Source organism: Aethalodelphis obliquidens, unplaced genomic scaffold, assembly GCF_003676395.1.
Source record: "Aethalodelphis obliquidens isolate GAN/ISIS:26980383/991018 unplaced genomic scaffold, ASM367639v1 scaffold2, whole genome shotgun sequence".
NCBI lineage: Eukaryota > Metazoa > Chordata > Mammalia > Artiodactyla > Delphinidae > Aethalodelphis > Aethalodelphis obliquidens.
The window spans coordinates 50,080,302-50,097,769 of NW_020837946.1; the positions used below are offsets into that span (position 1 = coordinate 50,080,302).

General features: G+C 41.1%; 1 protein-coding gene across 1 annotated transcript in view; it reads left to right on the plus strand.

Annotated features, from left to right (window-relative positions):
- The first annotated feature begins 8,812 nt into the window (after positions 1-8,812).
- The window catches only part of FRZB (frizzled related protein), a 34,511-nt gene continuing 25,855 nt past the window's right edge, over positions 8,813-17,468 (plus strand). The window contains exons 1-2 of the mRNA XM_027114971.1: positions 8,813-10,078; positions 17,036-17,083. Coding sequence (XP_026970772.1) covers positions 9,601-10,078; positions 17,036-17,083 — 526 coding nt within the window. The 5' untranslated portion in view covers positions 8,813-9,600. The remainder of the gene's footprint in view (positions 10,079-17,035; positions 17,084-17,468) is intronic.

Here is a 17,468-nt window from a genome sequence, read left to right on the forward strand (position 1 = left end):
ATACACAGCCAATAAGCACTTGAAGATATGCTCAACATCATTGGTCATTAAGAAAATACACATCAAAACCACAATGAGATGCCACTTCACAGCCACTAGGATGGCTGTAATAAAAAAGACAGATGATATTAAGTGTTGGGAAGGATGTAGAGAAACTGGAAACCCTTATATGTTGCTGGTAAGAATGCAAGATGGTGCAGCCACTTTGAACACAGTTTGGCAGTTCCCCAAAGGTTAAACATAGAGTTACCATGTGATCCAGCAAGTGCACTCCTAGGTATGTAACCAAGAGAAATGAAAACATATGTTCACATAAAAACTTGTACAGAAACGTCATAGCAGCATTATTTATAATAGCCGAAGAGTGGAAACTTCTGAAATGTTCATCAACTGGTAAATGGATAAGCAAAATGTGGTATGTCCATAAAACGGAATATTATTCACCAAGAAAAAGTGAAGTACTGACGTATACTACAACATAGATGAACCCAAAAACATTATGAAAGGTGAAAAAAGCCAGTCACAATGACCATATATTGTATGATTGCATTTATATGAAAAGGTATATGTAAGTCCAGAATAGGCAAACTATAGAGACAGAAGATAGATTAGTGGTTGTCTAGGGCTAGAAGGCTTGGGGGAAATGGGGAGTGACTGCTAATTGGAATGGGTTTCTTTTTGGGGATGATGAAAATGTTCTAAAATCTGTTGTGATGGTGGTTGCTCAACTCTGAATAATCTAAGACCCACTGGATTGTATACTTTAGAAGAACGAAGTTTATATAATTTATGCAAATTATATCTCATTACAGATGTTATAAAAAAAATCTGGGGGATTGGCATGATACTTAGTAGGTAAGGTACTTATATTAAAGCACACCCCACTGTCCTAATGAGCACTGTGCCATTAGGCACAGTGTAAGTTTTCATGTGGAAGCAATGCAGGGCCAAGAGGAAGAGCACGGGTCTTACAGCTGGATTGCTGGATTTGAATCCTGACATGACCTCTTATTAAGTTGTGGGATCTTGGGAAATTATTTATTTACTCTGTGGCTCAGCTTCCTCATTCCTAAGTGAGAATAATGTTACCATGTTATGAAGTCGTTGTGATGACTGAATGAATTCGATGTTTTTATGGTGCCTGGCACATAGTAAATCATAGTAAATGCTATATAAATATTTATTATTATTATATATAGTCCGCAAAATTCAAAACATAACTTTTTGGTGCTGACTGGATTCCAACTCTTTCTGCTTCCAACTTAGTGAGTAAATGTATGAAAAAAGGAGCCAAAGTTGGAATAAGGAAAAATGGATTTGTAAGGGACAGATTTCAGACAGATAATAACAACAACAAAAACGCAGGAAAAGGAAAACAACATTGGCATTTGCCTCCTCATGTTGTTACATTCTAAGAAATAATACCTTGTTTCTGTGAAATATGATTAAATATATCTCAAGAAAGAGGCAAAATATCTGCATTTTCCTTTTGAGAGCTTCAATTAGGAAATTCTCTAACTACTAAGTCAACTACTGAGTTACTAAAGTTGTTAACATTGGGTGGTTCCCACGATTCTGGCCTGAGCTGCACTATAAAGATCCAGTTATTTATGATGGAAGAATGGAGAGAAAGATTGAAAGAGTATTAGTCAAAGGTGGAGTTATTAACAGGTGATGGGAAGAGTAAGATAGCTGAGGGCCAACCTGAGGGTCAAGGGCCTCAATTAGAAAGGATCATGGAGGAAAATGGCACAGGGTAATTAATGGTCTTGGATTAGCAAGAAGTTCAACAGGTCAGGATTCTCACACGGGGCAAATTAGTTGATTAGTGATATAAGGGTAATAAGCCTAGTCCCAGGAAAGGTCCTGTTAGCACCAGGAGGATCCATGTTAAGATTTAGGATATTTACACTGGGTAATTTATTTTGAAGTCTCTCACTTTTTTTTTTTAAGTGTTTACAGTAATCATATTGCTGGTTGTGCTGTTATTTTTATTCTAAGAGCGTTGTATGTATGCTGTGGGATAAAGCAGATGAGTATTTATTTATTCATTTATTTGGCTGTGCTGTGTGGCATGCAGGATCCTAGTTCCCCAACCAGGGACTGAGCCCATGTTCCCTGCACTGGGAGCACAGAATCTTAACCACAGGACCGCCAGGGAGGTCCCTGAAGTCTCTCACTTTGAATGTAGAAATCTTTCAATACCTACTTCTGATATTCTGATGAGCATTATTACTCTTCAAAACTGAAAAAAAAATTTTAAAATTCATTGGCTTTAGTAATTGATATAGTTGCCAAGTTGGCAGATTCATGTTCTCATTATTTATATAACCATGGAAGAGACCGAATCGTCTTCCAGGTTAAATATGATATGTGTAACTCACATTTAACAAATCACAGATGACAGAAGACTAGCTGGGTTATCTGACCATGAAATGAACCCGTGCCCTTGGCAGTGAAAGCAAGGAGTCCTAACCACTGGACTTCCAGGGAATTCCTGGGTTATTGCTTCTTATTGATTTTTTTTTGCAGGATTTCTAATCTTGTGGGGATCATTTTAATGCCATTTTCTAATGTGGCCTTGATGGTCACCTTCAGTTGCTCAGTTGTTTACATCATAACTCAGGTTGGGATGACCTGTGTGTTACTTGACTTCTCTGCCACCATAAGAGGGGGAACTGAGGAGTAAATCAAGATTTCCCCACATATGATAAGATGAAAGATGCAGCAAAACATGGAGGTCTATTCTAGGGTAAGATGATTGAAAGGGTATTCTAGAAATCATCTGCAGTTAAATCTTGTCAAAGGGAGATTAGAAAGAAATCCAGGATCATCTAGGTTTCAATTGACATTAGACACAGGAAGTGCCACAGGGCGAGGTTTCCTTGGATGTGTCCCATACATTCTCTTCTGGATTCCCAAATCCTTTTAAGCTGTTTGGAAGGTTTGCAAGATTTTAAGGGATTGTGTAAACTGAATACCATTATGTTTAATTATCATATAAACTTTATATAGACATTGGTGTTTCCAAATGGATGAAAAACACACACCTTCAACAAAGAAGGATGGTGTAAATAGAAAGAATATTGAACCGGGAACCTTTAACTACCATTAACTGACTTCATGACTTTACATAAGTGATTTTTTTTTTTTTGCGGTACGCGGGCTTCTCACTGTTGTGGCCTCTCCCATTGCAGAGCACATGCTCCGGACGCGCAGGCCCAGTGGCCATGGCTCACGGGCCCAGCCGCTCCACGGCATGTGGGATCTTCCCAGACCGGGGCACGAACCCGCGTCCCCTGCATGGGCAGGCGGACTCTCAACCACTGCACCACCAGGGAAGCCCTACATAAATGATTTTAACTCTGAGTTTTCTCTTCAAATTAAGATATGGAAGGCTGAGAGGTGAGAGAGGGGGAACAGGTGGGTGGGCTATATTGCTGAGGTTCATGTCTTTACTAAGATACTATGGTTCTTTCTGGAACTTCTTTGAAGCTGGATCTATTGTTCTTTTGTTACAATGGGGTTGGAGTGGTGCTGTTTTCCTTTAGAAAAGTACTTTAGGGTCAGAGAGCCAGCTGATTTTATTGTCAGGCCTCACTGGGGCTCTGAGGACGACATTTGAATAACTAACAGAGGCATCTAGTCCTCTCTTCTTTCCTACCCCTTTTAGCTGTTAGGCTGCTCTACTGAAATTTTGTTTCAAGTAAGAGAAGATAACCAGGAGATAAAATCATGAAATCTTTATAGCATGTAAAGAGTTTACTAAAGGTAAATCAGAGCTTAATATCTAGTTCAAAACGGTGATACTCCAAATGTCCCTGGACAGCAGTATCAGCGTCACTTGGGAACTCATTAGAAATGCAAATTCTCACGCCCTACCCCAGACCCACTACATTAGAAACTCTGGATGAGGCCCAGTAATCTTTGTTTTCAGAAGCCCTGCAGGGGATTTTGCTGCACATTACCATTTGAGAGTCACTGCCCTAATGCTGATGTAGCTAACAGGTGGGAAGCTTTTGTTGGATTGCTTGGAGATTGGAAACGTGAGATCTTCCTAAAGAGGAATTACTAGGTCTGCAGAATAGCTTGGGTAGAGGCCATGAAGCAGGAAGGAGGCCAAAGCTTTGCATTCTATTCCTGGGTAGCAGAGCCAGAGGCTGACCGCCAGTGTAGCCGTGTTCAGAGACCCAGAATCACAGAGAGCCCTGTTTCTCCCATTTCCCAGCTCCTTTCTGCCCAGGAAGAAGTATGATTGTTGTAATTGTGAAAAGAGCATGGATTCAAGTCTCACTTCTGACAGGCCCTTAGCCAGCTGTGAGAGCTTTGGGAAATGACTTTATTTCTCTGAGCCTCAGTTTCTTCATCTTTCCATTTTTTTTTTTTTCTTTTTCTTTTTTTGCGGTACGCGGGCCTCTCACTGTTGTGGCCTCTCCCGTTGCGGAGCACAGGCTCCAGACGTGCAGGCTCAGCGGCCATGGCTCACAGGCCCAACCGCTCCGTGGCATGTGGGATCTTCCCAGACCGGGGCACGAACCCGTGTCCCATGCATCGGCAGGCAGACTCTCAACCACTGCGCCACCAGGGAAGCCCAGTTTCTTCATCTTTGTAACCAATACCTCTGGCAAAGCGTGGTGTGGTTTATGTGCCTCACACATAGTAGGTATTCAATAAACACTAGTCCCCCTGCTCCCCGGGTACTTAGGGCTGATGCTCACTTGTTGCAGAGTGAGATTGGCTGCAGTCGCTCTGACTGGTCAGTGTCTGAGCCGCCCTAGTTGTTAGTTACTTCACACGTCAGCCCTGTACATTTCCTTATAGGACAGAGGTGGACCGTCTTACAAACCACAGCTGGGGTAAGTTTAAAGTGTATTTAACAGATGAAAATTATGTTAATGTTTAAATTACTGACAAAACAAGACATTGCAAAATTTTTTTTAATTGTTCAAACTTAAATTTTGGAAATATGGCTATTTCACAGTGATAACCTCTAGCAAGATCTTTTTTTGATGTCTCCACAGGAACCCTTATCAGGAACTTAAAAGGAATGGTACTTACCATGGTGCCATGAGGCATTATAAGAAGACTGATTGGCCATGACTGGGTCTGGGTGTAGTTCCTAAGCAGCTGTCGAGCCCAGAATTGACCCACAGTCCCAACTAGGTGAGTTCTAAAAGATCGCTGTAGCTATGCCCATCAAAATGGGCAATCATCTGTCTTTCATGTAGCCCAGGTGCAGTTTTACAAGAAAATCAGTGTTCTGTCAGTTAAACGCTGGTTAAATAAAGTGGTGTAGAATAGAACATAAGAGAAACAAATTACCAATGACCTATTTCCTCTGGGGCACACGGTTTCAGCCTTCCCTTAATTTTCTCTAGTGTGGGCCTGTTTGAAGGCACTCAGTTTTTTCTTTTTTGCGGTACACGGGCCTCTCACTGTTGTGGCCCCTCCCGTTGCGGAGCACAGGCTCCGGAAGGGCAGGTTCAGCGGTCATGGCTCACGGGCCCAGCCGCTCCGCGGCATGTGGGATCTTCCCGGACCGGGGCACGAACCCGCCTCCCCTGCATTGGCAGGCGGACTCTCAACCACTGTGCCACCAGGGAAGCCCAGGCACTCAGTTTTGAGGGTACAGCTCATCTACTAGTAGAAACAATGCCATATCTCATTTGTGTTTCCTTCATGATTGTATAGCCTACTTTTCAAACTTGGCTATCATAATTTACTGTTTGTATTTTACTTCTCTTTAGTATATGTATATTTTAATATTTAAAATATTGCATTCCAAGTTCCATCAGCCAACATTTCTCAAATGACTATCTCAAAAGAAATAGAAGATGAAGTCTCTTCTTTAAAAAAGAAAAATCATACATGCTATTTAGGAAGGCACAGCCCACCCAGATGAAATAATGAAGAATTTTTTTTGAAGCAGTAAATTGGCAAGTGCTAAAGAATAATTTGCAAAAATGAATGATGTTCAAGGGGAACTAACTAGAAAAATGATCAGAACCAGGCAGGGTACTCAAAAAGGCTTCTGGTGGCCAATAGGCACATGAAAAGATGCTCAACATCGCTAGCTATTAGAGAAACACAAATCAAAACTACAATGAGGGGCTTCCCTCCGGAGCCTGTGCTCCGCAAAGGGAGAGGCCACAACAGTGAGAGACCCATGTACCACAAAAAAAAAAAAAACTACAATGAGGTACCACCTCACACAGGTCAGAATGGCCATTATTAAAAAGTCTACAAATAACAAATGCTGGAGAGGGTGTGGAGAAAAGGGAACCCTCCTACACTGTTGGTGGGAATGTAAACTGGTGCAGCCACTAGGAAAACAGTATGGAGGTTACTTAAAAAACTAAAAATAGAGTTACCATATGATCCAGCAATCCCACTCCTGGTCATATATATATATATATATGGAAAAAACCTATAATTTGAAAAGATACACAAACCCCTATGTTTATAGCAGCACTATTTACAATAGCCAAGACATGGAAGCAACCTAAATGTTCATCAACAGATGAATGAATAAAGAAGACGTGGTACATATATACAATGGAATACTACTCAGCCATAAAAAATAATGAAATAATGCCATTTGCAGCAACATGGATAGACCTAGGTATTATCATACTAAGTGAAGTAAGTCAGAAAGAGAAAGACAAATACTGTATGATATCACTTATATGTGGAATCTAAAATATGACCCAAATGAACTTATTTACAAAACAGTAATAGACTCACAGACATAGTGAACAGACTTGTGGTTGCCAAGGGGAGGGGGCTTGTGGGAGGGATGGATTGGGAGTTTGGGATTAGCAGATGGAAACTATTATATATAGCATGGATAAATAACAAGGTCCTACTGTATAGCACTGGGAACTATATTCAATATCCTGTAATAAATCATAATGGAAAAGAATATGAAAAATAATATATATATATGATGGTATCACTTTGCTGTACACCAGAAACTAACACAACATTGTAAATCAACTATAGTTCAATAAAGAAATAAATTTTATAAAAACCAAAACCCAAAAAGGCTTCTGAAATTTATTTTAGGTTTTGATAAAGAGAAATTTGGATTAGAGAAAAGTTGTGAGGATACATGTTAGACAAAGGGGATATTTGACTTATGTGCAGGGGAAGGCAAACACACTTTATTTCAGATAATTGTAGAACCATTAAAACAACTGGCTCATTTTTTTCCCCTCATGCTGTTAAGACTTAAGATGAACAGGAAAATATATTTATCAAACAATCTATTATATCTACTCCTCACTTCTTCCTTCTAGTTTATTGAAAATTCCACCTACATTTTCTTTACAGAGCCCCCCCAAAGGCTCTATTATTAACTGTTTTTATATTTGTTTTTTTCCCTAAATTTTACTTACTAAATCATTTTTCATCTAATTCATTTATATAATTTTTGGCTTTCTTTTGTTAAATGACACTAAATAATTGTAGGCCAGGCAAAGTTGGTATACTCACTTAAATGACTCCCTACCTGCCATCTGTTGTTTTTTCTTTTCTCCTAAGTGGAACAAACTTCCTTCTGAAATAATTTACTGCAGTCCCAAATGGCTGTTTATGGTCATTTTAGAGATAAAATTCCATAAACTCAGGTTAGCACTGACATTTTATAAGTGCTGTCAAGTCAATGCTGGGGAATGGAAACCATCTCACTTGGTGCTCTAAAGTGGAAGCATCTTTTGTCTGCTTATTATTGACTGTGATAAATGGCTGGATTAAAGCAGCGAAATGTTTCACTGATGCAGAGCAAAGGTGACTTCCTGTTTTGTTTTAGGGTTTGTTTCCTTCTCTTCTCAATGAAGGCTGTGTTTTCTGACATTCTGCAGTCCTTTTGCTCAGTAATTTCCCATTGAAAGGGCAGAGTAGGAGTGCCTCTGTAGGTCATTCATTTACAATTTGCCCTGAAAAGGGAGGAAGGGGGAGAGGGAGGAAAAGAGGCCGCTCATTAGTGGAAGGAGCAGAGCAGGAGGGGATCTGTTTTCCATTTTCTTTTCTAGATTGAGCTCATTTGGATGAAAAGGGTTTTATTGTTGTCATTATCATCATTATCATTACCAGTGTAGTGTAATTTTCCTACACATCTCTCAAGTGTTAGGTGAAATTATTGGTGAGAAGAGTTAATAAATGCCATTTTATTTTAGTGAGTAAAATCGGAAAGAAAAAATGCCCAGGTACTTTAAAGCAATTTTCAATTCGAAGTTTAAAAAGCAAAACTCAAAAGTTTTAATTCTGCAGGGCAAAGGAAAAACAAAATATCAACAACAACAAAAAACCCACCCATATCTTGCTTCTGGTGGCCTATTTGTAATTATATAGCGTTTCTTCTCCTTGTATGAAAGGCGATTTCCCTCCACCTAGTTACTCAAAATCCAGACCTCTGTAGTCAGGAGCTCTGGGTTGATAAGGCTCCAACACCGCTGCAGGGGTCCCTGTTTCCTGCGACTTGGACATTGAGTGACGTTGCTTAAGTCTTCCCCCCTCCGGTCTGACTTTCTGCAGAGCCAGTGATCACAGAGGTGAGGCTATAGTTTGCTTAAAGGAAATATCTCCAGGGAGCGTGGGGCTCGGGTGGGTTCCCAAGTGGGGAACTGGGGGCACTCCTTCGTGGGGATTTGGGGTGGGCTCTTCAGTGAGAGGCCGGGGGCTCTCCTTTGGAGCCGGGGGGTGGGGGGCTGACGGGGTGCTCCCCCGTGTGTGGGTGGGGAAGAGGTGGTCGTCTCAAGTCTGCTCTGTCTTGGGTTCTCGCATCCTCACTGCTTCTCCAGGCTTCCCTTTCCTCCGCCTCCAACCCACAGACCTCTCTCCGGACCCCTCACTCCCTTCCCGGGAAGGGGAGCGAGCGCTGGAGGGCTGGGACTGCACCGGGGCGGAGCTGCCTGTCGGGTCAGTAGGTAGGAAAGTGAAGAGCAGAGGGTCGGAGCCACAGACATCCCGTCGAGGCTCCTCCTGCTGGTGCCCTCCTGCCTGCGGCTGGCTGGCCGCAGCTCACACCAAAAATTGGACCTTCTGCTCAGCCTACAAGACTTGCAAACTCTTCCTGCACCGCCCTCCCGCATTAGGAGTCTTTGCCCTCTGGTTCCCCCCTTCTCCACCCCCCCCCCCCCGGTCCTCCTCCTCACTTGGGAGAATTTCATGCTTCTTTTAGCACCTTTTTGTAATCCAGGGGAGGTGACACCCCAGAGCTCCAACTACCTCAGCTGAATTCTACTTTTGTTTTTATTTCTCCCTCGCTTCCTCTTGTTTTCCTCTCATCTGATTCATCTGCGAAGTCCGATGCTTCTGCCAGAGGGAGCGAGGAATAAATAGATGCTGCGGCCCCAGAAGGCTTAGACGTCGGGAGAGAGCAGCCAGAGCTGCAGGAGCGGCAGGGGCGGCGGCGGCTGGAGCTCGGCGAAGCTCGTGGTACCCCATTGGGGGAATTTGATCCAAGGAAGCTGTGAGATTGCCGGGGGAGGAGAAGCTCCCAGATCATTGTGTCCACTTCCAGGGGGGGAGGAGGAGACGGCGGAGCGGGCCTGTTGGCGTCCTCGGCACTGCTGCACCCTGCCCCGTCCCGCCGGGATCATGGTCTGCGGCAGCCCGGGAGGGATGCTGCTGCTGCGGGCCGGGCTGCTCGCCCTGGCTGCGCTCTGCCTGCTCCGCGTGCCCGGGGCGCGGGCGGCAGCCTGTGAGCCCGTCCGCATCCCCCTGTGCAAGTCCCTGCCCTGGAACATGACCAAGATGCCCAACCACCTGCACCACAGCACCCAGGCCAACGCCATCCTGGCCATCGAGCAGTTCGAAGGTCTGCTGGGCACCCACTGCAGCCCGGATCTGCTCTTCTTCCTCTGCGCCATGTACGCGCCCATCTGCACCATTGACTTCCAGCACGAGCCCATCAAGCCCTGCAAGTCTGTGTGCGAGCGGGCCCGGCAGGGCTGTGAGCCCATCCTCATCAAATACCGCCACTCGTGGCCGGAAAGCCTGGCCTGTGAGGAGCTGCCGGTTTATGACCGCGGCGTGTGCATCTCTCCCGAGGCCATCGTCACTGCAGACGGAGCCGGTGAGTCCTGACACTGCATAACCTGCGGCGCCCCCCCTCCCCCCCGCCCAAGCGCGTCCTCCAGCCGCTTACTTCTTGGAGTCCTTGTTACTCGCCTTTACTCTCTGATTTCTGTCTTTTCTCTTTGGATCACCTCTCTTAATGTCTCTCTTAATTACTGCTCTGTCGAGCACCATGCCTTCTTTTCTCTCACCTCATCACCCTTCCAACGGATGCACTCTATTTCAATAGGCGATCTGTATTTCTAAAACACTCAGTTCCCTCCACTCCCATTACACTTCTGCTCAACACTGCCCCTTCGCTTCTTCTTTACGTGTCCAAGTAACCACATCTCCTATAGTGATGCTTTTTTCTTACTTTCTTAATTTGTTTAGAATCACTTAACTTTCTTGCCTGATTCTCTTGCATTCTCAGTCATCAGTTTTCAATATTCCTCGTGTTTAGCTACTTGTCAAGATTGTATGGTGAAAACAGAGAACTGAAGAACTGTTTTCTTCTAATCGTTAAAAATGCCAAGATAATTCCAATAACCTTACTCCAACCCACAGATGTTAGTGGTATGTGTTTGCTCAACATCCAGTTTGAGCAATTACCTTCACCTTAAATTTCCCCCTCCTTTCAATGAGATAAATTGTCCTTCCATTCCAGACTGAAATAGCTGGGAAACATTGCCATCCACTGCTAATTAGCTCCTGAGACTTCCTGCAGCCACAGAGCTGGCGGAGTGAAATTGCTGGGCTCCTTTCACATTCCCACATGCCTTCAAGTCATTTTGTAAATGACATATGGATGAAAGGAGTTATATTTAAGGCCTGTTGTCATCATACACTCATGTAATGTTATTTTTAATCTCACCCCTTATCCCACTCTTAAGCTCTGCAAATAATTTGTCTTTGATACTTTATTTTATGCCCTTTCTCTGTGTGCATCAACCACCGGTTCATTTCAGTCTTTCCCTAGTGTAAAACTTTATTACAGTTCTACAGTAAATGGAATCGATCACAAGTTGTTTTCTAACTAGTGTTTGGTCTAATTAGGGAAGTCATAACTCTTAAGACCCCAGCTAAATCTAGTTCATTATAGTCTGTTTAATTCTAACTCAAAATCATTCCTACCAATTACCCCAAACGCGAAAATTTCACCCTTCATATACTTTAAATATAAACCCAATCTTTTATGATTGGTCCTCTTTCACACGCTCCCCAGATCAACTCTGCCCTTAGATGTGATGTCTTTATACCTCCTTCTCTGTTCATTTCTGGGGCATCAACTTTTTCTTCTGCCTCTCAACTTGCTCAGCCTAAGCTCATGTCCTTAGTCCGTTTCTAGGTAAAATAGTTCTTGGTGGTCCGGGAATTGATTTGGAAAAATTGCATTCTGTGCACATTGACCCACTTAACATACAGTGAGTGGAGAGGGGAAAAGTACTTGTACAAAACCAAACTGAACAGAAAGATTTCAAGAGCTTTTTGATGGTCACCTCAGTTTATCACCTTTGACTACCCTTATAGTCGTCTTGATTTTAATGACGAACCAACAACTGGTTGTTTAAAATAATCAAAAAGAAATGTATTTCTTATTAATCTTTGGTCTAAAAGAGCACTCTTGAGCTTTTGTACTCATTAACGTTACAGGCTGTGCAGACACTGGGAGAGCTCAGTTGCTGCCCTGGTCAGCCAGACGCTTAGATTAGTTAAATGCTGGTGCTCTTCTCAGGCCAAGGGCTAGGAATGAGGTGGCCGTGGTTCACACTGAAATGCATTCCTCCTCTTGCTCTGAAACCTCTCTTAGAGATGCACCTCAAATGAGAGAGGTTTGGCAAGGTTAATGGCTCTCAAAAGCCATGGTCAATATGAATGGAAAGCAGTTTCCTTAAGTGTCCCTTAAGTTACCTATCATCAGACCAAATGTAGAACAATTGCCTCATTGAAGCCCTCAAATAGGACATGCATGGAAACAATTTGTCAGTCCATGGAACCTGATTGCTAAGCTGCTTTCAAATGCCATAATGTGCTTTGCTGACAGCATCCTTGCTAGAAAAAGAAGTAGGGGTAGGTGGCAGTTGGAACTGTATTTTAGTGATGTTCTCCCTTCCCTTTCCCTTTACCATAACCCTCAGTGTGAATCAGAGACTGTGGCAGGAGGGAGCTGAAGGGGAGGTGGGGAAGGGGAATGGAATGGTGGATTCCAAGGCCAGCTTGCTGAAAATTACACTCCCTATCCTGGGTCAAACTGTCAGGCACCTGGAATTACTTAGGAACTACCACATGTGGCCAGTTTAATTTAGGATGCAATATACTCCTTGGTTCAGTGGGATATGGTAGTTCACAAAGCAGGGTTTTTTTTTTTTCCTTCCTCTAGGTATAAACAGAGTTCCTATGTCTTATGCTTAGAATCTAGCAGAATATAAAAATGAGGTCTCCCTGAATAAAATGCAACCACCTTTTACTTTCCTTCAATGTCAAGAGGATTTTCAAATCATACCATTCACTCAGATCTGTTCCCTTGTAGTACATTATGACTCCACCAACAAGTTTAAGGACATTTTACAAAGCAAAATCTTATTGAAATGAAATATTGCTTCAAACTACTTTTTGTTTTGAAATATTAGGGGCAAACATAATTTTATAAAGTAAAGATCGTATCTTCCTGATTATTACTAAGAAATTCACATGAAGTTTATTCTTTTTCCACATTTTATATTTACTAGAGAGTTGAGACTGCATGTACACCTGCTTTATCTGAGAATTCGGTTCAATTTAGTCATTCAGCCAGTTAATTAAGACATTAGTCAAATCTTTAATATTGTATAGTGAGTAAAGGGTATGTGCTTGGAATGGGGCAGACTAGGTAGGTGTTGAATCTTGACTCTGGCCTCATACCAACTGTTACTATAGGGAAATGATATAACCTCTCCAATTCAAAGTTTTCTAATCTGTAACATGGGGAGGTACTGCCTACATCCCATGGACATCTGGTACATAGTAGGTCTTCAACAAATTGCTGCTGTTGCTATTGCTATTTTACCATTTTTATCATTGTTATTCAAATTGATTTTTTGTTTGTTTTTTTGGACAAACATGGTCTGTTGGTAAATGCAGATACAGCCTAGATCTTTATCAGTTCAACTCTGGGAAACAAGCTTCACACTGAGAACTAACTGGGAAAGCAGATCTTATTTCTCCTGAGTATAAACTTAGTATTTCATTGTACACAAATGGACCTGGACCTCAGGCTCAAGAACAAATCCCTTTGGGAGCAATAGGTATAAAGAATGAGTCTGATGGATGTCTGTTAGTTACAAATAGTTTATCTCAGAAATGTAGACGTTGAGTGTTTAAGAAAATTTATGGTATGATAGTTAACTGGTGTTTATACAGCCTCCTGGTTTGCCATGCCAAGGGCTTTATAATCGCTCCTCAGTCATTGCTGCTTTTTGTTGTCACCCCAGCTCTTGCCCAGCACATTTCTCCCAGCCCTCTCTCGCCTGGCAGAGCTGTGCCAACTTTCACATGCATGCACTGCTGTTTAATCATTTCTCCACTTTCTGGGGAACAGGCAGCCTTTTCTTTAGCCCTGTTCTACAAATATTTGAGGGGCCAAATACCAAGAAGGAGAATTATTTAGTGTGATATGAGGAGGAAAATGGAATGGAAAGGAGAAATGGACATTTTAGATTAAGACTAGAGAGAAAACATGATTCTAAAGCTTCTTCATAATGTAAAATATCGAAAGGCACTCTGGATGGGGTAGAGAAGAGAATTTTAGGATGTGATGATATTAAATTCTATTTATAGCTAACACAATTATCAGTGGTAATGGAATCTCATGTAGTTTCCAAATTGTATTTCAATAATTCACTTTTATCTCGTTCCCACAAAATTCTAAATAGTTGTTTGCTATAAATAGAAAAAATGACTAAGTTATATTTGTCCTTTCTCCTCCTACTAGGTGTATCAAAAGAGGAGACCAAGAACCACCATACAGAGTTTTAAATGATTAAGAATTGGCTATATATCCTCAGTTTAAAGAACACCAGTTTTAAAATTATGGGCCCTTAGTTGGAATCCCAGATTTGCCGTTAATGTTGTACCTTGAGCAAGTCTTTTGACTTTAACATTGAGATTGTGAAGAACAAAAAGAAATATTCATGTGAAGTGAATGATAAATGGTAAATCAACATTAATGTGATTGGGAAGAGGACGTGTCATTCTCAGAACAGGAATCATTACCGGCCACAGAATAAGAACTAACAACACCTAGTATGTTCCAGGTGCTGTTCTAAGTGGGCAGTGCATATTAATTTATTTAATTCTCGTAATAACTGCACGGTAGGTATAATACTATTACTCTTATCTGCACAAAGGGAAACTGAAGCATCTAGAGAAATTAAGTGCACCAAGTCCATAAAGCTATTAATAGAAAGAAGATTCAAACCAGGACCTATTTTAAGCTATATTTCCTCTCTTATGAAGAAATATGTGATACTAACTGTACAGAGAATCTGTGTCTTTCAACCATCAGATTTCAGTTAAAGGAACAAGTTTTCTTTATTGCATTTCAAAAGCCCATTTATATATGGCCTAAGAGAATAGAAGACAGTCCTGGACAATGGATTCCAAGAGATAAGAGACAAGTACTTCTCTGCACTTCTGAGACAGCAGAAGACATACATTCCAGACTCTCCTGTCTAACCCTGAGCCCCTCAGTCTCTGCAGGCCCCAGAGTGAACTCATCATCTCCTTACCTTCATATGACTATTCTCTTCTAGTATTTTCTATATTGTTAAGAGGCACCGCCACACCCATACTCCAGGCCTGGGAGTCAGCTTTGCTTCCACCCTTTTCTTTATCCCCCACATTCAATAGGTATCAAGTGCTATTAGATCTACTCTGAATCCAGTTCCCTCCCCTTCTTCCCTAATGGTACTTTCTTTGTTTTGGCCTCACCATTTCTTCCATGCATTATGGAGCTAGAATGATAATTGGCTTGCTGACCTCCAGTATGATGCCTCCCTATTCCAACAGGGTGATCTTTCTGAAGTACAAATCTGTTGTTTAAAATCCTTTGATATCTGCCTCTAGTCTTCATGATTTCATGCCTTCTTACCTCTCTAGTTTCCTTTCTCTCTGCTTACACCACTTTATTAGCCCCACTGGAAGACTTGCAGGTCCTTTGATGTGTCCCGTGGTTTCTCACCCCAGACCTTTGCATGTGCTATTCTCTATTTGGAAAACCCTCCTTTCCTTCTCCAGCTCCTTTTTAGAACTCTTCTCCTGGAAACCTATATGACCCCTACCTGAAAACCTTGGGGCATTAAAACCTACTACTAATACCCACTATTTTAATTTAGGATAATTTTGTTAGAATCCCTAAGTTTAACTTTCTGAAAACATTGTTTTGGATTATTTATGATCAGAAAACTTTGGTTTTCTCTCTTATAATTCTAACAACTGATGTCTAAGCACTTTAAAAAGTGTAGAAACATTTTCCTATGAATAAGAGTAAAAGAAGAAAACCACACTCCCAGGTTCAGCTGCTTCAAAGGGGTTTTCTTTTTCCAAGAGAAGAATTTTATCTTTCAGTTTTATTTCAACCTTTTGACATTAAGCAATTATTTTAAATGTGGATCAATATACTTTTTTAATTTACGGAGAGATCATCTTTGTATAAATCATATGCATATTATCACATGAATATTAGACTTATTCAAGAATAGAATTCATAGTATCTGACCTGAGTGGAACCAAACATTTTAGAATCAAGTCTTTGTTGCCTAATTATCTATATTTTTATTTGGTGACTGCCATCTTTCCTAGGATATAGCTTTTTTTCTTATTTTTTATTAATTTTTTTGACCACACTGCAGGCTTGCGGGATCTCAGTTCCCCAACCAGGGATTGAACCCTAGCCACAGCAGTGAAAGCCCAGAATCCTAACCGCTAGGCCACCAGGAAACTCCCTGGGATATACCTTTTAAAATACCAGCTAATGATTACTAAGCCTGGGAAAGTAATTCATTAGTTGTAATTTTGGGTGTTATTGTTCTAAAATGGTATTACCCCTCCTTGTTTAATTTATTCATGATATGACCTGTGAAGAAAAAGGACAGAGGAAGAACATTATTTTCTATTAGGATAAACAGAGGCATTAAACTCATTTAACATAAAGTGTTAATACAAATCTAAAATGCTCGTGTAAGTGTACTGAGTTGAAGTGTCAGTAAGAACATATAATTAGGTACAGCATAGTGCTTTGCTGGGGCGCTCAGTGTTATTCATTAGAGGCTGATTTCTAAACTAGAACAAAGAAGAACTTTACATAATTACCATTTTCATTACCATTTATCATTTTATCATTTTCTCGGATTTGGGGATCATGAAAAGAGTTGATGGCACATTCCAGTTATTACTGTGTCTATTAATTGCACTGGCTTGAGTAGTCCCCTGGATGGTAGGCTTCCTTTATGCAAATGAACTGTTTAGTGTGCAGTTAACCCAGAGCACAAGAATGCTTTCTGCATGCTTTCCTTAAGCACTAAGAATTAAAATGTATGCCAGTGAAGTGTGATACATCTGTTTATTGAAGAGGTGTATTTAGTTCTTTTAGCCATCAAGAAATGTGTTGGGTGAATACCTAATATATTCATGGGCTTTAAAGCTACAGGAAGTTTTTGTGAAACTCAGAAACTTTGTTATTAAATACTGAAATAGTATGCACAGTTGATGAAGATTCAAAAGAGTATATCAACTGTCAATCACATGAAAGAATACATTGTGTCCTTATTTGACCTACAAATGATAGAGTGTCAACTTCACAACACTAACAAGAATCAATTTCCTTGAGACACCTGGGTTCTTACCCAAATCAGCTTGTGACTGAATTAGATTTTAATATGGGAATTCTTGAAATAATAATGAACATGTTATGATTCTTTATTCTATCACCTCCTTTCAGATTTTCCTATGGATTCTAGTAATGGAAACTGTAGAGGGGCAAGCAGTGGTGAGTATATCACTATCTTCCTGGTTTTCTTCTGTGGTCAGATTAGTCTTGATGTTACCTAGATATTCAAATATTATTTGGGGAAGTTTGTGTCTTATATCTGCAAAGTAAACAAATAAAAATATTTATTTGTATTAATTTTATTTTTTAAATTAACATGGTAAAATTTGATCCTTTGTTTTGGTGTATAGGTCTATGAATTTTAATGCATGTTTAGATTTGTGTAACTACCACCACAATCAGTATACGTAACAGTTCAGTAACCTCAAAACAAACAAGAAAACCCCAGTTCCCTTGAGCTTCTCCCACCCTTAACCACTGGCAATCCCTGATCTGTTCTTCATTGCCATACTTTTGTCTTTTTGAGATTGCCATATGTGGGATG